Source organism: Tetranychus urticae, chromosome 2, assembly GCF_039701765.1.
Source record: "Tetranychus urticae isolate SD_2017Ah chromosome 2, NJAU_TeUrti_SD_1.0, whole genome shotgun sequence".
NCBI lineage: Eukaryota > Metazoa > Arthropoda > Arachnida > Trombidiformes > Tetranychidae > Tetranychus > Tetranychus urticae.
This window is the reverse complement of record NC_142959.1, coordinates 22,641,138-22,657,711: the sequence shown is the minus strand read 5'-3', so window position 1 is coordinate 22,657,711 and position 16,574 is coordinate 22,641,138. Positions and strand designations below refer to the sequence as shown.

General features: G+C 32.3%; 2 protein-coding genes and 2 long non-coding RNA genes across 6 annotated transcripts; 2 read left to right on the top strand and 2 right to left on the bottom strand.

The window, feature by feature from the left end:
• Positions 1-4,277: 4,277 nt before the first annotated feature.
• tho2 (THO complex subunit 2-like protein) lies at positions 4,278-10,206 on the top strand. Of its 3 annotated transcripts, none has more exons than XR_016198959.1 (15): positions 4,278-5,133; positions 5,214-5,787; positions 5,853-6,375; positions 6,443-7,012; positions 7,076-7,240; positions 7,311-7,450; positions 7,512-7,780; positions 7,850-8,007; positions 8,069-8,197; positions 8,260-8,558; positions 8,633-9,060; positions 9,140-9,168; positions 9,271-9,615; positions 9,850-9,960; positions 10,060-10,206. XR_016198959.1 is itself a non-coding variant. In XM_015936852.3 (15 exons), exons 1-15 carry the CDS (start codon positions 4,584-4,586, stop codon positions 10,114-10,116), a joined length of 4,230 nt encoding a protein of 1,409 aa, XP_015792338.2. In that variant the 5' UTR covers positions 4,278-4,583; the 3' UTR covers positions 10,117-10,206. The 3 variants fall into 3 exon arrangements, 1 of the variants encoding a protein (XP_015792338.2); XR_016198958.1 differs by having other exon boundaries at positions 9,271-9,682; XM_015936852.3 differs by having other exon boundaries at positions 9,271-9,498.
• A 13-nt stretch (positions 10,207-10,219) lies between these two features.
• On the bottom strand, positions 10,220-11,626 carry Rpp30 (ribonuclease P protein subunit Rpp30). The gene is made up of 3 exons (XM_015936851.3): positions 11,003-11,626; positions 10,635-10,702; positions 10,220-10,531 (listed from the first exon to the last, which is right to left on the bottom strand). The coding sequence occupies exons 1-3, from the start codon at positions 11,537-11,539 to the stop codon at positions 10,282-10,284; spliced, it is 855 nt and encodes a 284-aa protein (XP_015792337.1). The 5' UTR covers positions 11,540-11,626; the 3' UTR covers positions 10,220-10,281.
• Positions 11,627-11,720: 94 nt separating this feature from the next.
• LOC112539561 (uncharacterized) lies at positions 11,721-13,518 on the top strand. Its single transcript, XR_003083447.2, has 2 exons — positions 11,721-12,057; positions 12,569-13,518. It is a non-coding gene; the product is annotated as an uncharacterized LOC112539561 (long non-coding RNA).
• Positions 13,519-13,758: 240 nt separating this feature from the next.
• LOC149094140 (uncharacterized) lies at positions 13,759-15,588 on the bottom strand. Its single transcript, XR_016198960.1, has 2 exons — positions 15,392-15,588; positions 13,759-14,643 (listed from the first exon to the last, which is right to left on the bottom strand). It is a non-coding gene; the product is annotated as an uncharacterized LOC149094140 (long non-coding RNA).
• Between the last annotated feature and the right edge of the window lie 986 nt (positions 15,589-16,574).

The following is a 16,574-nucleotide window of genomic DNA, read 5'->3' as shown; positions in this document are numbered from 1 at the left end:
TTTTAAGCTTATTTGAATGATTAACTAATTATTCTCAATTTATGATTTGATTCCAAAAGCTGTTCCATAAGAAGATTGCTTCAATTGAGTTAATTGTAAAAGTTAATGATCCATTTTTTGGTAATTTACAAATCAACAAAATTTTCTGTCAATATTTTTGGTCAATGAATTGAGCTTATCAAATGATCATTTATTGTCAACAAATGACCAGATAATTGTGATCTGTTTTAATAGCAACAATATTGGGTTACTTTGACAATTTTCAAATGACCAAACAAATTGACCCAAAATGATTAAACAATAATAAAACATTAGCTTTGATTGTAAACCCAAAACCATGAAAATGTTTTTCTCATCACTGATTGTAAATCACTTCAGTCTAATCAAGTGTAGTAATTTGATAATCATTTGACCCTAATCATCTTGATTTTGATCATTTCCTTGCCAATCACAATAAAAATAGTCTTAATCATCAATTCCTTCCGTTTAGTTGACAATTTGTCAAACAAAATGATAATAAAAATTGTAGTTTATAAAAGCGTCAAATGTGTCAATACAAAGCAACAGGACATGCTAAAGGTTTTTAAATCTGTTTTAATGGTTGTTTGATTTTGATTAATAATCATTGATTAGTAAATTTTCTCAGATTAATCATCATTATCACTATAATAATTATAATTAGCATGAAATACTTCCGTAATTCAACAATTATTCAATGAGACAATCACACCTGATGAACCAATTTGTTTGCCATTAAATTGTTAATTAAATTCAAAAGGAATCTTTAAACATCAAAAATTTCAATGGTTAATCTTTTTCTCATGATTTACCATTAAAAAAACAAACAAAATTTAATGTAAATCTGTAATTCAACATTCATTAAATAACAATTAAACAATTTGTTTACCATAAAAACTTTAATGAAACGATTATTCAAATCAAAATCTCTTCTCAATCACAAAGCTAATCACCAATTCAAGCTGATTTTTTGATTAATTGTGGTCAATGGAGGAAAATGTTGGTCTACATTTGAATGGGTCAACCGAGAAAAGTAAAAGCTTCAAAATTGTTAACATATTTTATAGTGAAAAAGAGTTAACCGGGAATCATTGATAAAGGTTAAGACCAACTGAATGGTGATAAGGAAGATGATGGTTAAGATGATGGGGATGATGATAAGTGAGGAGTGAAGATAATAAGGATGATCATGGAATGATTATCTTTCACTTTGAACCACCTGATCGCACACACAAACACTAAAAGTGAATCCATTTTTATAAAGATAAATGGTCGCCGCTCTCAGATTAAGTTTACCTCGGGTAAAGGGAGGAAAAGGGATGATGATGATGATGATGATGGAGGAGCAAAGAGAGGTGATGATGATATGAATGAAAGATAAAGAGGAGACAGAGAAGATAGAGAAAGTAAAAGAGATTTATGTCTAAAAATAAGCTTTTTTCAGTTTCATAAGAACTGGTTTGTTATTAAATTTTACTCAATTCATTTCTTTTTTTTCTTCTCAGTCTCTCTCTCTTTCTACTTACCTACTTTCATCTTCTCTTTCTTTTCTCATCTTCAATATCATCTTCAGTTCTTTATATATTATCCAGGTTATCACAACTAAACACTAGCACGTTATATTACCTTAAAACCATGCAACGTTCAACATTTTGTTTGTATGCAAGTATAAATATAAAGCTAATCTTTTCACCTTTTTTTGAATCTCATCTGGTTTAAATGGTTTTTTCATTTACTTGTATTGATACTTATTGATTAATTGTCTCGGGTTTTGATGGTTAAAGCTGGGCATCAAGTTGATCACGATATAAATTGTAACAATCGTTGGTTGAAGTTTCCATTGTTTGCAATTTTGTTTTTACGATTCTTGGTTTTTTTCTGGACTTTTCTGGTTGTTTATCAGTTTGATTCAGTTGGGTCTGAAGTTATAAGTTATTGTATTATTTGAAGATATCGATAAATATGATAAACATGATGGGAACATCAAGAAACAATTATAAGTGAAGGAAATACATTTACATGAAATGTTGCACCAAAAAAGTGATATTACCGGTAGAGTTGAGCTTTTTTTGCTGTTGATGTTTAACAGCTAATGTGAATGTTTTATGATAATTGTGGGAATCTTGAATTATATTTTTATTCATATCTTTGAGGGAAACAAGGTAACAATTTAAAGGATCATTGATACTGATATTATGATTGTTGGCGGATTACTGTCGTAGAAAGTATAATTTAATCAAATGTAAGTTAACATATGTCAACCATTTTTCACCGCTAAGTGGAGGTGAATAGTCAGTTCACCTGATTAAGCTCTCACTTAGCTTATAAGAGATATATTGAGATTTGTACTTGATACATTAACACAATCATTATTAAATTTAGAAGGGACCTAATTGTTTCATCTAAATATTACGGTGAAAGATGAGTGTTGACAGGGTTAACTATTAATAATATGGAAGCAATTTGTATATTAAGACAAAGTTGATGATTTAAAAGCGTACTTAGGCTCTGGATGGTCAAATGATACACTGGTGTGGTTAGGATGGAAAGATATGATTATTTGATTGAAAAAGCTTACCTTTTATTTTGTATTCATTATTTTGAAGGATTCACTTTTTTACTTCCAATTGTAAAGTCTGTCTTGTTTTGGTGAAAACAGGAATAGATTATGGATAATATCCAGATAAATAGATAAATTATGGATAAATGGCACAACTATTTACATTAACTGATTAAAGATATAATGACAAGTCTGGTCAATGGCAATAAGAAATCAATAAACTCTCGTTGAGATTGATGTTAATATCACTTGGCGATGAGTGAGAGTAAAATGAAGTGTAAGAAAGTAACGTTTCATCTCAAACTGTTACAGGTTTGTTGTTATTTTTGCTCAAACTTGATTGTTCACTTATTTTACATTTAAAACAAACTTTCAGGTCGATAGGGAATCAGTTTGTCACGGAACATTTATTCAGATCATTCAGAGTCACCTGTTGAATAGTCTAACAACTTAAAATACAGTTAAAACTAATCAAATATGACATTTCATTGATATTTCATAAGGAGTCAGGTGCGACCATAGAGTCATCCGATAAAAACTAAAGACGCTAATATCTGGGCCAGTGTGCTTGAATTATTTAGAAAATTACAAAATAAAGAGTTATATGAATCATCGAGATAAGGTCTACATTCGAAGCACTCCAATACAATATCTAAACGCGATTTGGATCTAAATTAAAACAGCCTCCAAATCAAGAGACCTGTTGATAAAAGGAAAAAAGTGTTCGATTTTTTATGTCAACCAACAATTTTTATTGAACAAATAAGTTTCAGCTTTCTAACTCTTACGGTCACAGAAAGCGGAAGTTTCAACTGAAAATCGAACTGATCTGTTGTACAGAAACATAAATTTTTATTTCTCAAAATAAGTGTATTTTCTGGTCATCTAAAGTTATATTAGTAAAACAAGTTTCATGAGCAAATCTGCTTCCATAATTGACCAAAGGCGACCGAATTTTCAAGTTAGACTCGATTTTCTCGAAAACTGTCCATCGGAGGATTCTTTAATAGCATTGGACTTAGTTTGGTTAAATGTCCTCACAAAACGACCAAGTCTCAGCTATTAACTCAATTGTTCGAGTTTCACCAGAACTTCATTAAAACTGAAAAATATATCTCGATGGTGATTGTAGCGACATCTAATGTCCTTTTTAGGAGGCTTACAAGATTTTTATTGATAATCGATCCCTTTTACTCCGGGAAATCGCTATTTGTACTTTTTCATTGTAAAATTAGGCTCCGAGACTATTTTTACTCGAAGTGCTTTTCTTGTACCATCTCATGTTGAGCTCTCATTTAGAGTTTAATTAGAGCTATTTTAGTTTTTTTTAATTAATTGGACATTATATGTGACACAGGTTTAAAAGTTAATCGTTATTTAACCATATTAATCTAATAAATGGTATAATTTAATCCGTGTGTTTAAAATTCAGTGTTAGTGTGAAAAACTGAAAGTTTACTCAAACAGGAGGAAGTTGATCAAAGGAAAATACAAATATTAACTGAAAACTCTCTTCAATTTCTCATTTCTCATACAATTATTGTTATTAAATCAGTAATTCTAGATATAATTGTGATTATCACCAACGAAAGTACAAAACAAAACTACCGCCAGAAGCTGTTCATCCAATGAAATCAAGTATCATCTATCAAAGTATTGAATCCAAGGAGATAACTCCTGTGTAAAAATAGGCTTTACCTTTACTCCGGCTCGCAGAAAACAGAAAATTTGGTGATTTCAAAATTAATATGTGTTCTCGGTTCTATTACAATCCACTATCAATTGTTTCATGAAACAAATATCCTCATGATTTAGTGTAATTCATCCATAGTCAGTTCACGTGTCTGCCTCTCCTTACCTTTCACCTTTAGTTGTGCTTTTTTTCTATCCCCTCACTCCCAAAGCCCGGTTTTATCTCCTTTACCTTGTTTTTTTATCTCTTTCTTTTTCTGTGTTCTTTCTCTTTTTCTTCTCGTGACTACATATTCTTTTTTCTGTGTTTACCATGTTTACCGATAAAAATTGGGAAACTTCGGGTAAAAATGATTTTATCAAGGCGGTTAGATCACATACTGATAATCCAAATGAGTTGAAGAAACTGCTTTATATATGCTGTAACCAGGCGATCAGTGGACAGTTGAGGCATGATTGGTTGATCTCCAGTCTGTCCAATATTGTGGAGACCAATCCATCCATTCCCATTTTGTTAACCGATGTGCTGTTAGTGTGTGATATTGAAACCCTTGCTGCGGACAATAAGGATCAAAGGGAAAATTATCTTGCACTTTTAGCAGGCTGTTCGAATAAATTGATAGCCGATGTCTTACTTAAGGAAAGATTGGATTATGACACCATTGGCGAAGCGAAGATTATTGCCAATAAAAAGGCCACCTCTACTAAGTTTATTAAGCTGAAAACGCGGCTCTTCTATAAGCAGCAAAAGTTCAACTTATTCAGAGAAGAAAGTGAAGGGTACGCTAAATTAATAACTGAATTAAGTCAACCTGGAGGCTTTGACTGTAATCATATGCTTCAAGTTTTACGATCCTTGATTGGTAAGTTATTTTATTTTAACTGTAAATCATTTCACTCTCATGTATTTTCCATTACTAATTGTTTATTTATTTCGCTACAGGTTGTTTTAATCTAGATCCAAATCGCGTTTTAGATGTTGTACTGGAGTGCTTCGAATGTAGACCTTATCTTGCTGATTCATATATCTCTTTATTATGTAATTTTCTAAATAATTCAAGCACACTGGCCCAGATATTAGCGTTTAAATTTAGTTTTTACCTTAATGATAACTCTATGGTCACACCTGACTCCTTATATGAGGTCACAGCTTTACTTCTTCAGCAGAAACTCCTGTCATTACACCAAATCTATCCTTTTCTAAGTCCTAGTGATAAAACCATTTTCGAGTATAATCAAAATGAGATCAAAGATGCACGAGCTTATGCTCGAAAAACGTTTGTTTCTACCGAAGAAAAACCTATGGAGGAAGATCGTTTATCTGACATGGAAAAATTCTCTTTACTTATTAACAACCAAAAGCTCGGGCTTTGTCTAGCATTATTGAAAGTTGGAGATTGGAAGACTGCTCATGAGCTAATCGAACGTTTACCAAGTTTTTACGCTGTTACCAATCCAATTATAGCTAAACAACTATGTTCATTAATTCATTACGCTATGGATATCATCTATCACTCGTGAGTTTTTTCATATTTCTAGTCATCTTTGCCTATTATCTCATTTGTCATTTTTATTTTTATAGACATTCTGGACTACCTTCTAACATTATCAACAAAGTAAAAATGTACAAATGTGATGGAAAACCATCGATTAAACAAGCCGAAGCTGTAGAAGAATTGAAGGAAAATGTCTTTCCTATGATATCAACCCTGGGACCTTTTCTTCATAGTGACACTTTGTTGATCTCCAAAATTATAAGAATTGGTAAATCTATTATGAGTACTACTCCTGTTGGTGATGTCAAGTATGAGCTTCTAAGCATACTAGACGAAGCGATTCTACCCTCACTTTCCCTAATCGAAGGTAACTGTGGTCTTGCTGATGAGCTTTGGCAGTTTCTTTGTCTTTTCCCTTACACTGCACGGTATCGACTATATTTTAATTGGAAAGCTGAGCCCTCAATCCCTATCATGATTCGAACTCGTTCAGTTAATATGAGAAGGATCAAGTACATAATGAAACGATTAAGTAAAGAAAATGTGAAATATTCTGGTCGCCAAATCGGAAAACTAAGTCACTCAAATCCATCTTTTCTTTTTGAATATGTAAATTTCAATTATTTAAGCTGCTGATGAGAGGCCTTTATTAATTGCCATTTCTAATTTCTCACAGATGTCCATCCAGATTCAATCTTATGATAATCTAATTGGTCCCGTTGTCGACTCTTTAAAATATTTGACTTCTCTTTCGTATGATGTTCTCATTTACTGTATCATTGAAGCCCTCTCAAATTCAAACAAGGACAGAACTCTTCACGATGGAGCTACGATTTCACCTTGGCTACTAAGCTTAGCTAATTTCTGTGGATCAGTTGTTAAGAAATATCCAGTAGAACTTCCTGGTCTACTTCAATTTATCGCTAATCAATTAAAAGCGGAAAAAAGTCTCGATCTGTTAATATTGAAGGAAATTATTCAGAAAATGGCTGGTATCGAAGCATCAGAAGAAATGACCAATGAACAGTTAGCTGCTATGTCCGGAGGTGAGCTCTTGAGAGCTGAAGGGGGTTACTTTAATCAAGTTCGTAATACAAGGAAATCATCTGTTCGCTTGAAAGATACTCTTTTAGAGTCAAACCTTGCCATGCCTTTATGTATTCTGATGGCGCAACAGCGTAACTGTATATTATACAGCAAGCAAGAGCATTCACACATTAAATTGGTTGGGAAACTATATGATCAGGTAAGAAAGAAAACATGAAAAACTCGAAATTTTGACCAATCTAATCATGTTTAATCCCAACAGTGTCAAGAGACTTTGGTCCAGTACGGCTCTTTTCTTTCATGCAATTTAAGTATTGATGATTACATTGGAAGATTACCTTCTTTGGGAGCTTTAATAACCAATTTTAATTTAAGTGCTGATGTCGCGTTTTTCTTGGTTCGCCCTATGATCGCGCATAATATAAATGTGAGTTAAATCACTCATTCTGCTGACAAACTTACCAATGATTCATTTTCCGTTTTATTTTTTATTTCAGCAAAAGTTTGAGGAACTCAGGAAAAATGAAAGGTCATCAAAAGGAATTCATTTGTATATCGAGGCATGGGAGACCGTTACGAAACCATTTGTAGATATCATTATACCAGCTTTTCCAACAAAGTTCTGGGAAGATTTGAGGTATGCTTCAGGTTATTTTAGTTTAAAACATGGACTTATTTTTTCTTTTGTCTTTTTTCAGTCCTCGATTTTTTGTGACTTTCTGGACTTTGTCAATCTATGATCTTGAAGTACCTAAAAGTAGTTATGATCACGAAGTTGAAAAACTGAAAAAACAAATACAATCGACAGAAGACAATAAGGATATGAATCCAGGAAAAAAGAAGAAAGAGATTGAAAGATGTAGACTTTTACAAGAAAAGCTTTTAGAAGAACAATTGAGGCAAGATGAGCATGTTCGTCGTGTTCGTCAGAGGCTAGAAAAAGAACGAGATCAGTGGTTTCAATCAAGTAAGTCATCTTTTTTAATTATTCACTCTTATACGCATTTAACGCTCTATTAATACTTTTTCATTCCAGAACTAGCTAAAATGGAGATGACAACTCAGTTCCTTCAACATTGCCTTTTCCCTAGATCAATATTTACTGCTACGGATGCTCTTTATTGCGCAAAATTTGTGCATCTTCTCCACACCATTAAAACCCCCAATTTTTCAACTTTAATTTGTTATGATAGGGTAAGTTTTTCCCTTCCCTCACCAAGAAAAAAATGCAGATAATAACTTGTCTTGTTTATAGATATTTGGTGACATTTCTTACACCATGTCTTCGTGTACTGAAAACGAAGCAAATCATTATGGAAGATTCCTTTGTGCTCTCCAGGAGACAGTTATGAGATGGCATAAGGATAAGCTAGTTTTTGAAAAGGTAATGAGTAATACAATTTAATCTTTTATAGTTGTCTTATGAGTTTAATTTTCCCTCTTTAGGAATGCGCCAAATATCCAGGATTTGTGACTAAATTTTTCGAGAAAGAACCAGCACATGTTGACTATGAAAGCTACCGTCACGTTTGCCATAAATGGCATTATAGATTGACAAAATCTTTCATTGTTTGTCTTGATTCAGGCGATTATGTTCAAATCAGGAATGCTTTAATTGTTTTGACTAAATTAATAACTCATTTTCCAGCCATAAATAGTTTCGCTCAAGCCATTGAGCGTAGGATTGATAATATTAGAAACACCGAACAAACTAAAAGACCTGATCTTTATGCCTTGGCCACAGGGTGAGTAAATTTTTTATCTAAAAACCTCGATGAATTTAACTCAACCTAACCTTAAAAATTATCAAATTTTACAGTTATTCTGGGCAACTTAAAACTAAACGAGCAACTTGTGTACCGGAGCATGAATTCCACTTGAAACCTCAACAACCTGTTAATAGTGCAAAAACACCAAACAATGTTAAAAAGGAGTCTAAACAAGAATCTAATAACACGTCTGCTCCTGTGACAAAATCGCCTCCACCCAAGGAGAAAAAAGATAATATTCTTAAACCACGTCCACCGGCGGAAGCAAATGAAAATTCTAGTGAGAAGAAAAAAGAATCTAAAAACGAAACTGTCAGAAGTGCTGAAAAGAAGGAAAAGGCAGTGAAAGCTGATCGGAATCACATATCGTCTGAAAAATCTGTAAAATCGGATTCAAAATCTAGTGTTCCTTCATCTCCAAGGAAAGGAGATCACAGAGGTCGAAGCGTTGAGCCACCGATCGAGGGGCAAGAGAGGGGTATGTTTCTACAGTTATTACTTTCGTAATTATGTTCTATGAGCACAAGTTAATCTTATTTCTTTTTTGACTCTTTCAGAACATAAACGTCGTAAAATAGAAGCGAAGGTTAGTCTATGTTAAAAGATTCGGGTGTAATCGACTTTGAACTTTTAACTTGTAAATAATTGTGTGGAACCAAAGAAAATTAACTTTGTAAAACATTAATAGACTCATGAAGATGGCAATGTGACCAGTGGCGGAGGAGCTGGACCAGGGACGGGAGTTAGCACAGGAGGAGGAAGTGGGACCAATAGTGAAAGACGTAGTGAAAAAGAAAAGGAAAGAAATGAAAACTATGAAAGAAGACGAGGAGGGGAAGATTCAACATCCTCATCACCTTCAACAAACAATCGTAATCACGAGAAGAAGACAGCAAATTCATCATCTAGGAAAAGGGTATAATATCAGTGCTTTTTGTTCCAAAATCTGGTTCTTACCCAGGGAAGAAAGGTGTCGGGGAAGAGTAAAATGAAAACTTTGCATGCCACCCATTCAAGCACATCAAGAAACTGTGTAACTAGAAAAATTATTTCAATCATTAGTGATCATCTTAGATTCATCTCATTATTTTTAAATTTAAGTAAGATAATTGATCGATTAGCCATCGTAAGCCCACTCATTTATCCTAATTGACTTTCCCTTCCCTTTACTCCCTTAACATTATGAACCTTTTGTTATCTTCTAACCCTTAATGAATGAAAATTTACCAAGATCTAATTATTTCATGATTTAAATTTATTCTACTAGGATCTAGGCGATGAAACTCCAATCGACACTAATTTAAAGAAAAAGAAAGACGAAGAATCGAGTAAATCGAAAAAAACCTCTAATAGCGATGAACGAGATTCAAGTAGAAAGGTAAATACAGTCATTGAGACTAACAAAATCGAAACTATTTGAACGATTACAAAAATTGTTAATCTATAAATAAATTTTCTTTTTACCTTTTCTCTCTAGTCATCCGAAACAAAAAGAAGCTCATCTTCCCGTAAAAACAAATCAGAAGATAAATAATGCCTTTTCATCCACAACCTCAATTTCATTGGAACCATTCATTGTCAAAAACAACTTCATCATTTCAGTAAAAAAAACTTTAAAGAATAATTCTCAAATCATACTCATTTTTTAAACATTTTAATGTTATTTTATATTTTTTTAGTTGTCATTTTGTTTTGTATTTTATGAATCTATTTTAGCTCTTTTTGGATCAGAGCAATCCTTTTCTGGTGATAATGATTTTTGTTGGTCCGTCACTTCGGTTGTGACAAGCTCTTTTTCAACCCATTTTTCACATGGTAACAGTTCGTCAGCTAAAACAACTGCCGCGGCAGCAGGATTCTTACGGACCTGTGAATGTCGAATTGCGTTAATTCCGTTAATGAAAACTGCGTCTCGAGATTGATTCTCTTTAAGACCAAATAATAAACCTCTAATTATGGAAAAGTAGTCGGTGAGGAAAAATAAAACAAGAAAAGAAAATTAATCATTCTGGTGTTTTCATGATGAAATTGGAAAGAATCTGAAATACTCACAAATTAGTAACACAATATGGTCCTCTAAAAAACATGAAATGGCTTGTACCACTTGACAATAAAATATTCTGTGAAAAGAGTCGAAAAAGGGATCAAATGGTAAAGCTTGATCAATTAGTAAGAATTGACTGGAAGTCTTTTTAGTCATCCATTTCTCATAAAAGTGATATCAGTTTAAAACAAACAAAAAGCCAAAGTGATATTGTTTAATTTTGTTGAATTAGTTTAAATGCATTTTGCCAATAAAAAATATTTAAATTAAATTGTCATAAAATTATTCAAACTTGTTATCGTTGGATGATAAAATAATTTACGAAAAATGAAGACAGTTCAAGACTTCGTCAATATTTTAGAGGTTCAATATTTACCTTTCCTTTAGTTTTCCGCACTAAACTCTGACCATAACAAAATAAATTATGGCGATTACTTTGAGATGCAAAGGCTTGACTATAATTAATTTCAAGAAGGATTCCTCTTGAGATAGGTAAAGAAAAATTGGCTTTTCTCCAGCTGAAAATTGATTTCTCAGTGAAATCAAAGGTTATAATATCACAGTCAAAATTACCTCCAAGAAGTTGAGTAAACACTTTCTCTGTTTTAGGTTCCAGAGATAATAGATGATACTGCTTGGCTATAGGTGATTGTCCAAGTTTATGCAACTGAAGTCCATCATCAACAGCAACATTTAACCTTGAGTATAGTTTGATCTTATTTCTTGAACCAATATCGATTTGATTCGAGGACATTTGAGGAGGAATTGGGATATTTTTCACTTGAGATCCATCAATACAAACAGATAAACCAATCTCTTTGAAACCAAGCTTAACACATCTTTTAACTTTGTTCAAAATTTCTTCATGAGAGTCACGAACAGAGTCCTTTTCGATGATAACATTTAAATCCATGTTAAAACTTTAAGAAATAGCAATAATAATAAACACAATCAAGTAAAAAAAAACACAAAACACGCAAAACAAGTGTTACAAATGTTTACCAAAATACAAACACGTGTTATAAAAGATGGCAGCACCATCTCAAGTTGAATTTTCACATTTTCCCTCCATTATTAATTACCACAGTGTTGCCAAGAAAATATAAATCGCAGTTTTGCCCGAAGAGTTAATTTGCCTAAATTTTAAGATAAATTTGGTATTTTATTTAACAAACTCAATTCTTCACCAGTTATTTAAGCGTCCATGGCTTCAAATGTTTAATAAATTACAACAATACTCGACCCCTAAATCTGAAATTTTATTTTACCTCCACTTGGAATACTATTTGGTTCAAATGTGATGCTAATTGTTTAGAATACATTTCCTTCTATGTATTTCTTGCCTTACCTTTTGGAGTTTATTTTAATGCTGAGTTTTCCCTTTGAGCCTTTTCTTCATTTACCGGTGATTAAATTGGCAATAAAAACAAGGTAAAAATTGATTGAATTTATGTAACATTCCAGCCTCTTTGTAAGTTTTTTTTACCTCATGACAATGAACGCGCTACTTAAATGGCTGAATAATCGGACAATTAGATTTAGGAATTGTGTCTCGTACATCTTAAACCTTTTGTAGACACTCTTACTTGGATCATTTGATTTCATTAGGCGATTTATAGCCTTGCAAAATTGCTGTTTATGACCTCTCTCTCTTTAAAGGTTAAAGGCTGTAAAGCTATCAAAGAATTAGTGAAGTGAAAATTTTGCCGAAAATTTGTTTCGTTTAAAGGTCGACATAATTGTAACAAAAGTCATATAAGCTTCATCTGGAGTCAATAATTTATTAATCAACCTCTTTTTTCAATTACCTCCCTTGTATTTCCTCAATCCTGGAAACGTAAATTCAATCCTTTAAAGCTTTCGGTACAATGATAATTAAAATTTGTATCCATAAATTGCAATAATAAGATTCTTAATAATATTTGCATCTATTTTTTTACAGAAATTATCAACTAAACTCGAAACTTTGGTTCTTTCTCAACAAATTTCCTCAACACGATAAATATCGACCAAATATAAAAGTGGTATCAAGATTTTTCAAGCAACATGGTTTCAGCCGGTGATAAGCTGTAGTTATGAGTACAATGTACATAGCAAAATATTATCTGGGGAAAATATGAAATCATAATTGTTCAAGAAGCAATCGAAGTTTGAACTTTGCTTTTATCCCAAAACTGTTGACCAGAAAAATTTTTATTTGGCAATGGACGTCTCTGTGTCTCTGGCTGGACGTCAAGTTTCAACTCTTAACTCGACAGTCAAGCTTTCACATTTGCTCCTTGGCTGACAAATAAACTCTTTCTGTACCATAAAACGTTAATGAACAAGTAACGTTATTAACAAACCAGAATTGAGACAAAACAGTAGACGAAAGATAAGACAAGAGTTGAAACAAAAGACGAAAGATGAACACATTAATTTTTGGCTATTAAATAATAACTCGATGGACTAATTGACATTCAGTGATGGATATTATTGTAAATAGTTTACACATGTTTCTCAATCAACTTGACGTTTATAGCATTGTTGGTGAAATACTGTTGATGATCCATCAAATTTGTGACTGGTTTACACTTTCATTTTCAGTTTTCAAGTTATAGTCACATTGGTCATGGATGACAATTGATTAAAGAGATGACAATTAAACAGTTTAGTAAAACAAAAAGGCAGCAAGGATCAAAGTTGAAATGTGGCCGATGGATTCCTCTCAACTGGTCGTAAAAAGGTTGTAAAAAGACACGCGAATACAGTTTTGAAATTATGGGGAAAGTATCTGAACAAGTGCTTTCTATTGACCATACAAATGATATTCAGATAAATTTAGAGGCAACAGAAGCTAATTACACCCAATTAAGGTTTCAATTAAATAGCTACTCAATTCTTCGGTCTTAATATTTTGGAATCAACAAGTTTAATGAATAAGCTTGAAATGTCTTGAAAGCTTTTCCTACTCATAATAAGTGAAAGTAGCTCATCTAATCATTGCTACTACGGTTTCATTTCGACTGGATTTGGAATTGTTAAACATAGCAAAAGCTTAAAGCCTATAACCATAATTAGCTTTTTTGTGCTCATTCTCATTATACTCGTAGTTAAATGTAAATTGTAAATGAGTTAAATAAACTTATTTGGTAGCGAGTTTGAAATAATATTCAAATAATGGGCATTCGTTGAAAAAAGGATACAAAGGGCCATCACTTGATTGACAATTGTGAAAGGAGAGTGAAAAAGCTCGCCTTATATTTCCTAAAAGATGGTGATCCTTCGTAATAGCCACAGGTCAATATAGATTGTAGTCTCTTCTTTTAAGGTCAAGGATTGCTTGCAATTTTGGATGAGAGATGACACTTGACTCTTTTCAAGCCATTACTTGTTACCCTTTTGTTATTTTACTTGTAAACTGGCAACTCTCTGTTTGAAACCACAAGAGATGAGCGACTATTTTTCCCTTGAGATTGGCTCATGACATTGACACCGTATAATTGATTAGTTACTTTAATCATCATTATTTCGTTGCCAATTAACGTTTGATAATTAATTAACTTGATCAAATTATTGGACAATTAAAAACGGTGGATCATTATAATGCGCACGAAATCAGTTTAACCCAAATCAAATCATTTTCAAAATCTTTCAATGGATCCTTTGCTTTGTCCGAAGATACAGTTCTTTTGTTATGATGACATCAAATTTTGAATAGTATCCAATTATTATATTCAATGATTGACTTATCATCACCTAATGGTAACTTTCACCTGTACAATCAACAATCGTACCTAGCCACATGTTAATCGATTATCCATGCAAATGAACATCATTACGAGTTTAATTGTTAACAATCGGTGGATAAACAGCTCCTGGAGCAAAGTAAAATATCAAGATGATTGACTAGTGACCTTATTTCAACGTAGATTAAATTAAGTCCGAAGAATGATCCGAAATGAATTGATTAACAGCTCTAGCCGGAAAAAATATATGACCAATATGGATGCAATCCAGTGTAAGGTCATCTTTCATCTAAACGAAAAATTAAAAGGGAAAACAGAAAAAGTATCATTAATTTTGGCAATTTCAATTGATAATTAAGAATCTTTAAAATACAAATTTTTATCCAAGTCAATCCTATGTTTAGAACCCAATATCTAATACAAAATTGATTGGACTGTTTAACCTTTGATATGAAAGCTCGCGATGAAACTCAATGAATCTACATGTATTACGAGGAATGTTTGTTTTTAATAATATGCTGATGATTAATTATTTACCTTGGTAAATTTAGGTGTAAATTATTGGCTAACCATAATTTGATCCAGTAAAATGAGCTTCACACAAATTAACACTGATTAACATTGTGTTGATATGTATTTTGTCACACTCGGTTATTTGAGAGCGTGTAAGTCTATCTTCATACTAATTTAACCTGAGCATCTTCAATTGATTATAATGCCTGACTATGAAGATGACGAGAAAAATATACATTTACTTACATAGAAATGTATAAATAAGTTAACCTAACATTTTCAAGTGTCTTCATTATCCACTTCGTCTTGATGTTGAACCCATTTTTACGGCAAAATTTGCCAGAAAATCTGATTATCATGCTTTGTAACTCGTCTTCCTTGACTTCCTTTCATCCTCTTGTCATCCTTAACAAATCATTATTTCACAGTTAATTGTCTTTCAACATTTATCTCAAAGCCAACAAAGGAAATAAGGTAAAGTTTAATAAAGTCAAATATTGATTGAAGTAACATGTATTACTTACCTTAAACCCATCTGATGTTAGCTTCTGTTTAAAATTTAGAGTGTTGCTTTGAAAATTGCGTTAGAGTCCCAAATAATTAAATACGATGTAACTTTTTTTACGATTTAGTAAATTAACCATTAAATAAAAATAATATCAAAAATTAAAAGATTTAAGAATCAAAAATCTGTCATCTGCTTATTTACAAAGAGACTTGGACAAAAATTTTTGGGTTACAATCTGTTATTTTGCCGAACAATAACAATATTATTATTATGAAACAAGCGCCAACTTTGAAATATGCTTAACCTTATTTCATCTCTGACTAAAAGTAAAGTTTCAAGATTAGAATCCAAAAGAACAACATATTTAACTTGATATTTTCTTGACAATATCATTTATCAGTGAGATTCAGTCCACTGTTTAAACATTATCACAGTATATTTTCATATAAGTTTACTAATATCTTTGGGTTGGACACACATTTGGGGTGACCGCAGGTAAAGAATCAATGGTAATATTAACAATAGATATGATAGATGTTTTACAAGAAAAGGTCTGTCTGCTATTGAATAGGAATGTTAGTGTTGAATAGATTATAATTAGAAGAACATGGAAACGGTCAATGATTTTGAATGAACATTATCAAATGAATTGACATAAAAAAGAGGTAAGAAAGGGAAGAGTGACAAAGTCAAATGAAATGATGATGAAGATGGTGATGATGATGGTATTGGTGATGATTATGAAGATTGGCAAGATTGGAAGAAAGAAAGAAAGAAAAGAAAGACATGAAAAAGTAATGGTCATCGTTATCCTTTCTTCATCTTTCTTCATTTTCCTTCTTTTTGCTTCATTTTTGTCTCTTTCTTGTCTTCCATCCTTTTGATCGGCCCAAAGGTACCCAAAGGAGAGAGACACAAAAATTGCAAATGACAATTGTTGAATAGCGTTGAGGTCATTATGAGTTGTAAGTAAGTTTGTTCAACGTTGGCGGTCATCAAGTCTTGTATTGTCCAGTGAATATGTTTAATCCTTGTAAATACTTTTGAAAAGTCATGTTTTTCTTGTTCAAATGACAAAAGGTTACACGAAAACGAACAACAAGAGCAACAAAAAGACAACATAGAGATGAAAGTGGGAGGGAAGAGGGAAGAGGTAAGAATGAAGAGGGTGGTGATAATGGTTATTGAATAAAGGTAGG

Bases quoted from the DNA above. Each gene is read 5' to 3' on its own strand.
- tho2 (XM_015936852.3), top strand. From the start codon at position 4,584: ATGTTTACCGATAAAAATTGGGAAACTTCGGGTAAAAATGATTTTATC. The intron at 7,781-7,849 runs GTAAGTCATCTT...TTTTCATTCCAG, and splicing joins AGATCAGTGGTTTCAATCAA to AACTAGCTAAAATGGAGATG. The intron at 8,198-8,259 runs GTAATGAGTAAT...TTCCCTCTTTAG, and splicing joins ATAAGCTAGTTTTTGAAAAG to GAATGCGCCAAATATCCAGG.
- Rpp30 (XM_015936851.3), bottom strand. From the start codon at position 11,539: ATGGATTTAAATGTTATCATCGAAAAGGACTCTGTTCGTGACTCTCAT. The intron at 10,703-11,002 runs GTAAATATTGAA...CTCTTTTCACAG, and splicing joins TGCGGAAAACTAAAGGAAAG to AATATTTTATTGTCAAGTGG. The intron at 10,532-10,634 runs GTGAGTATTTCA...TTCCATAATTAG, and splicing joins CCATATTGTGTTACTAATTT to AGGTTTATTATTTGGTCTTA.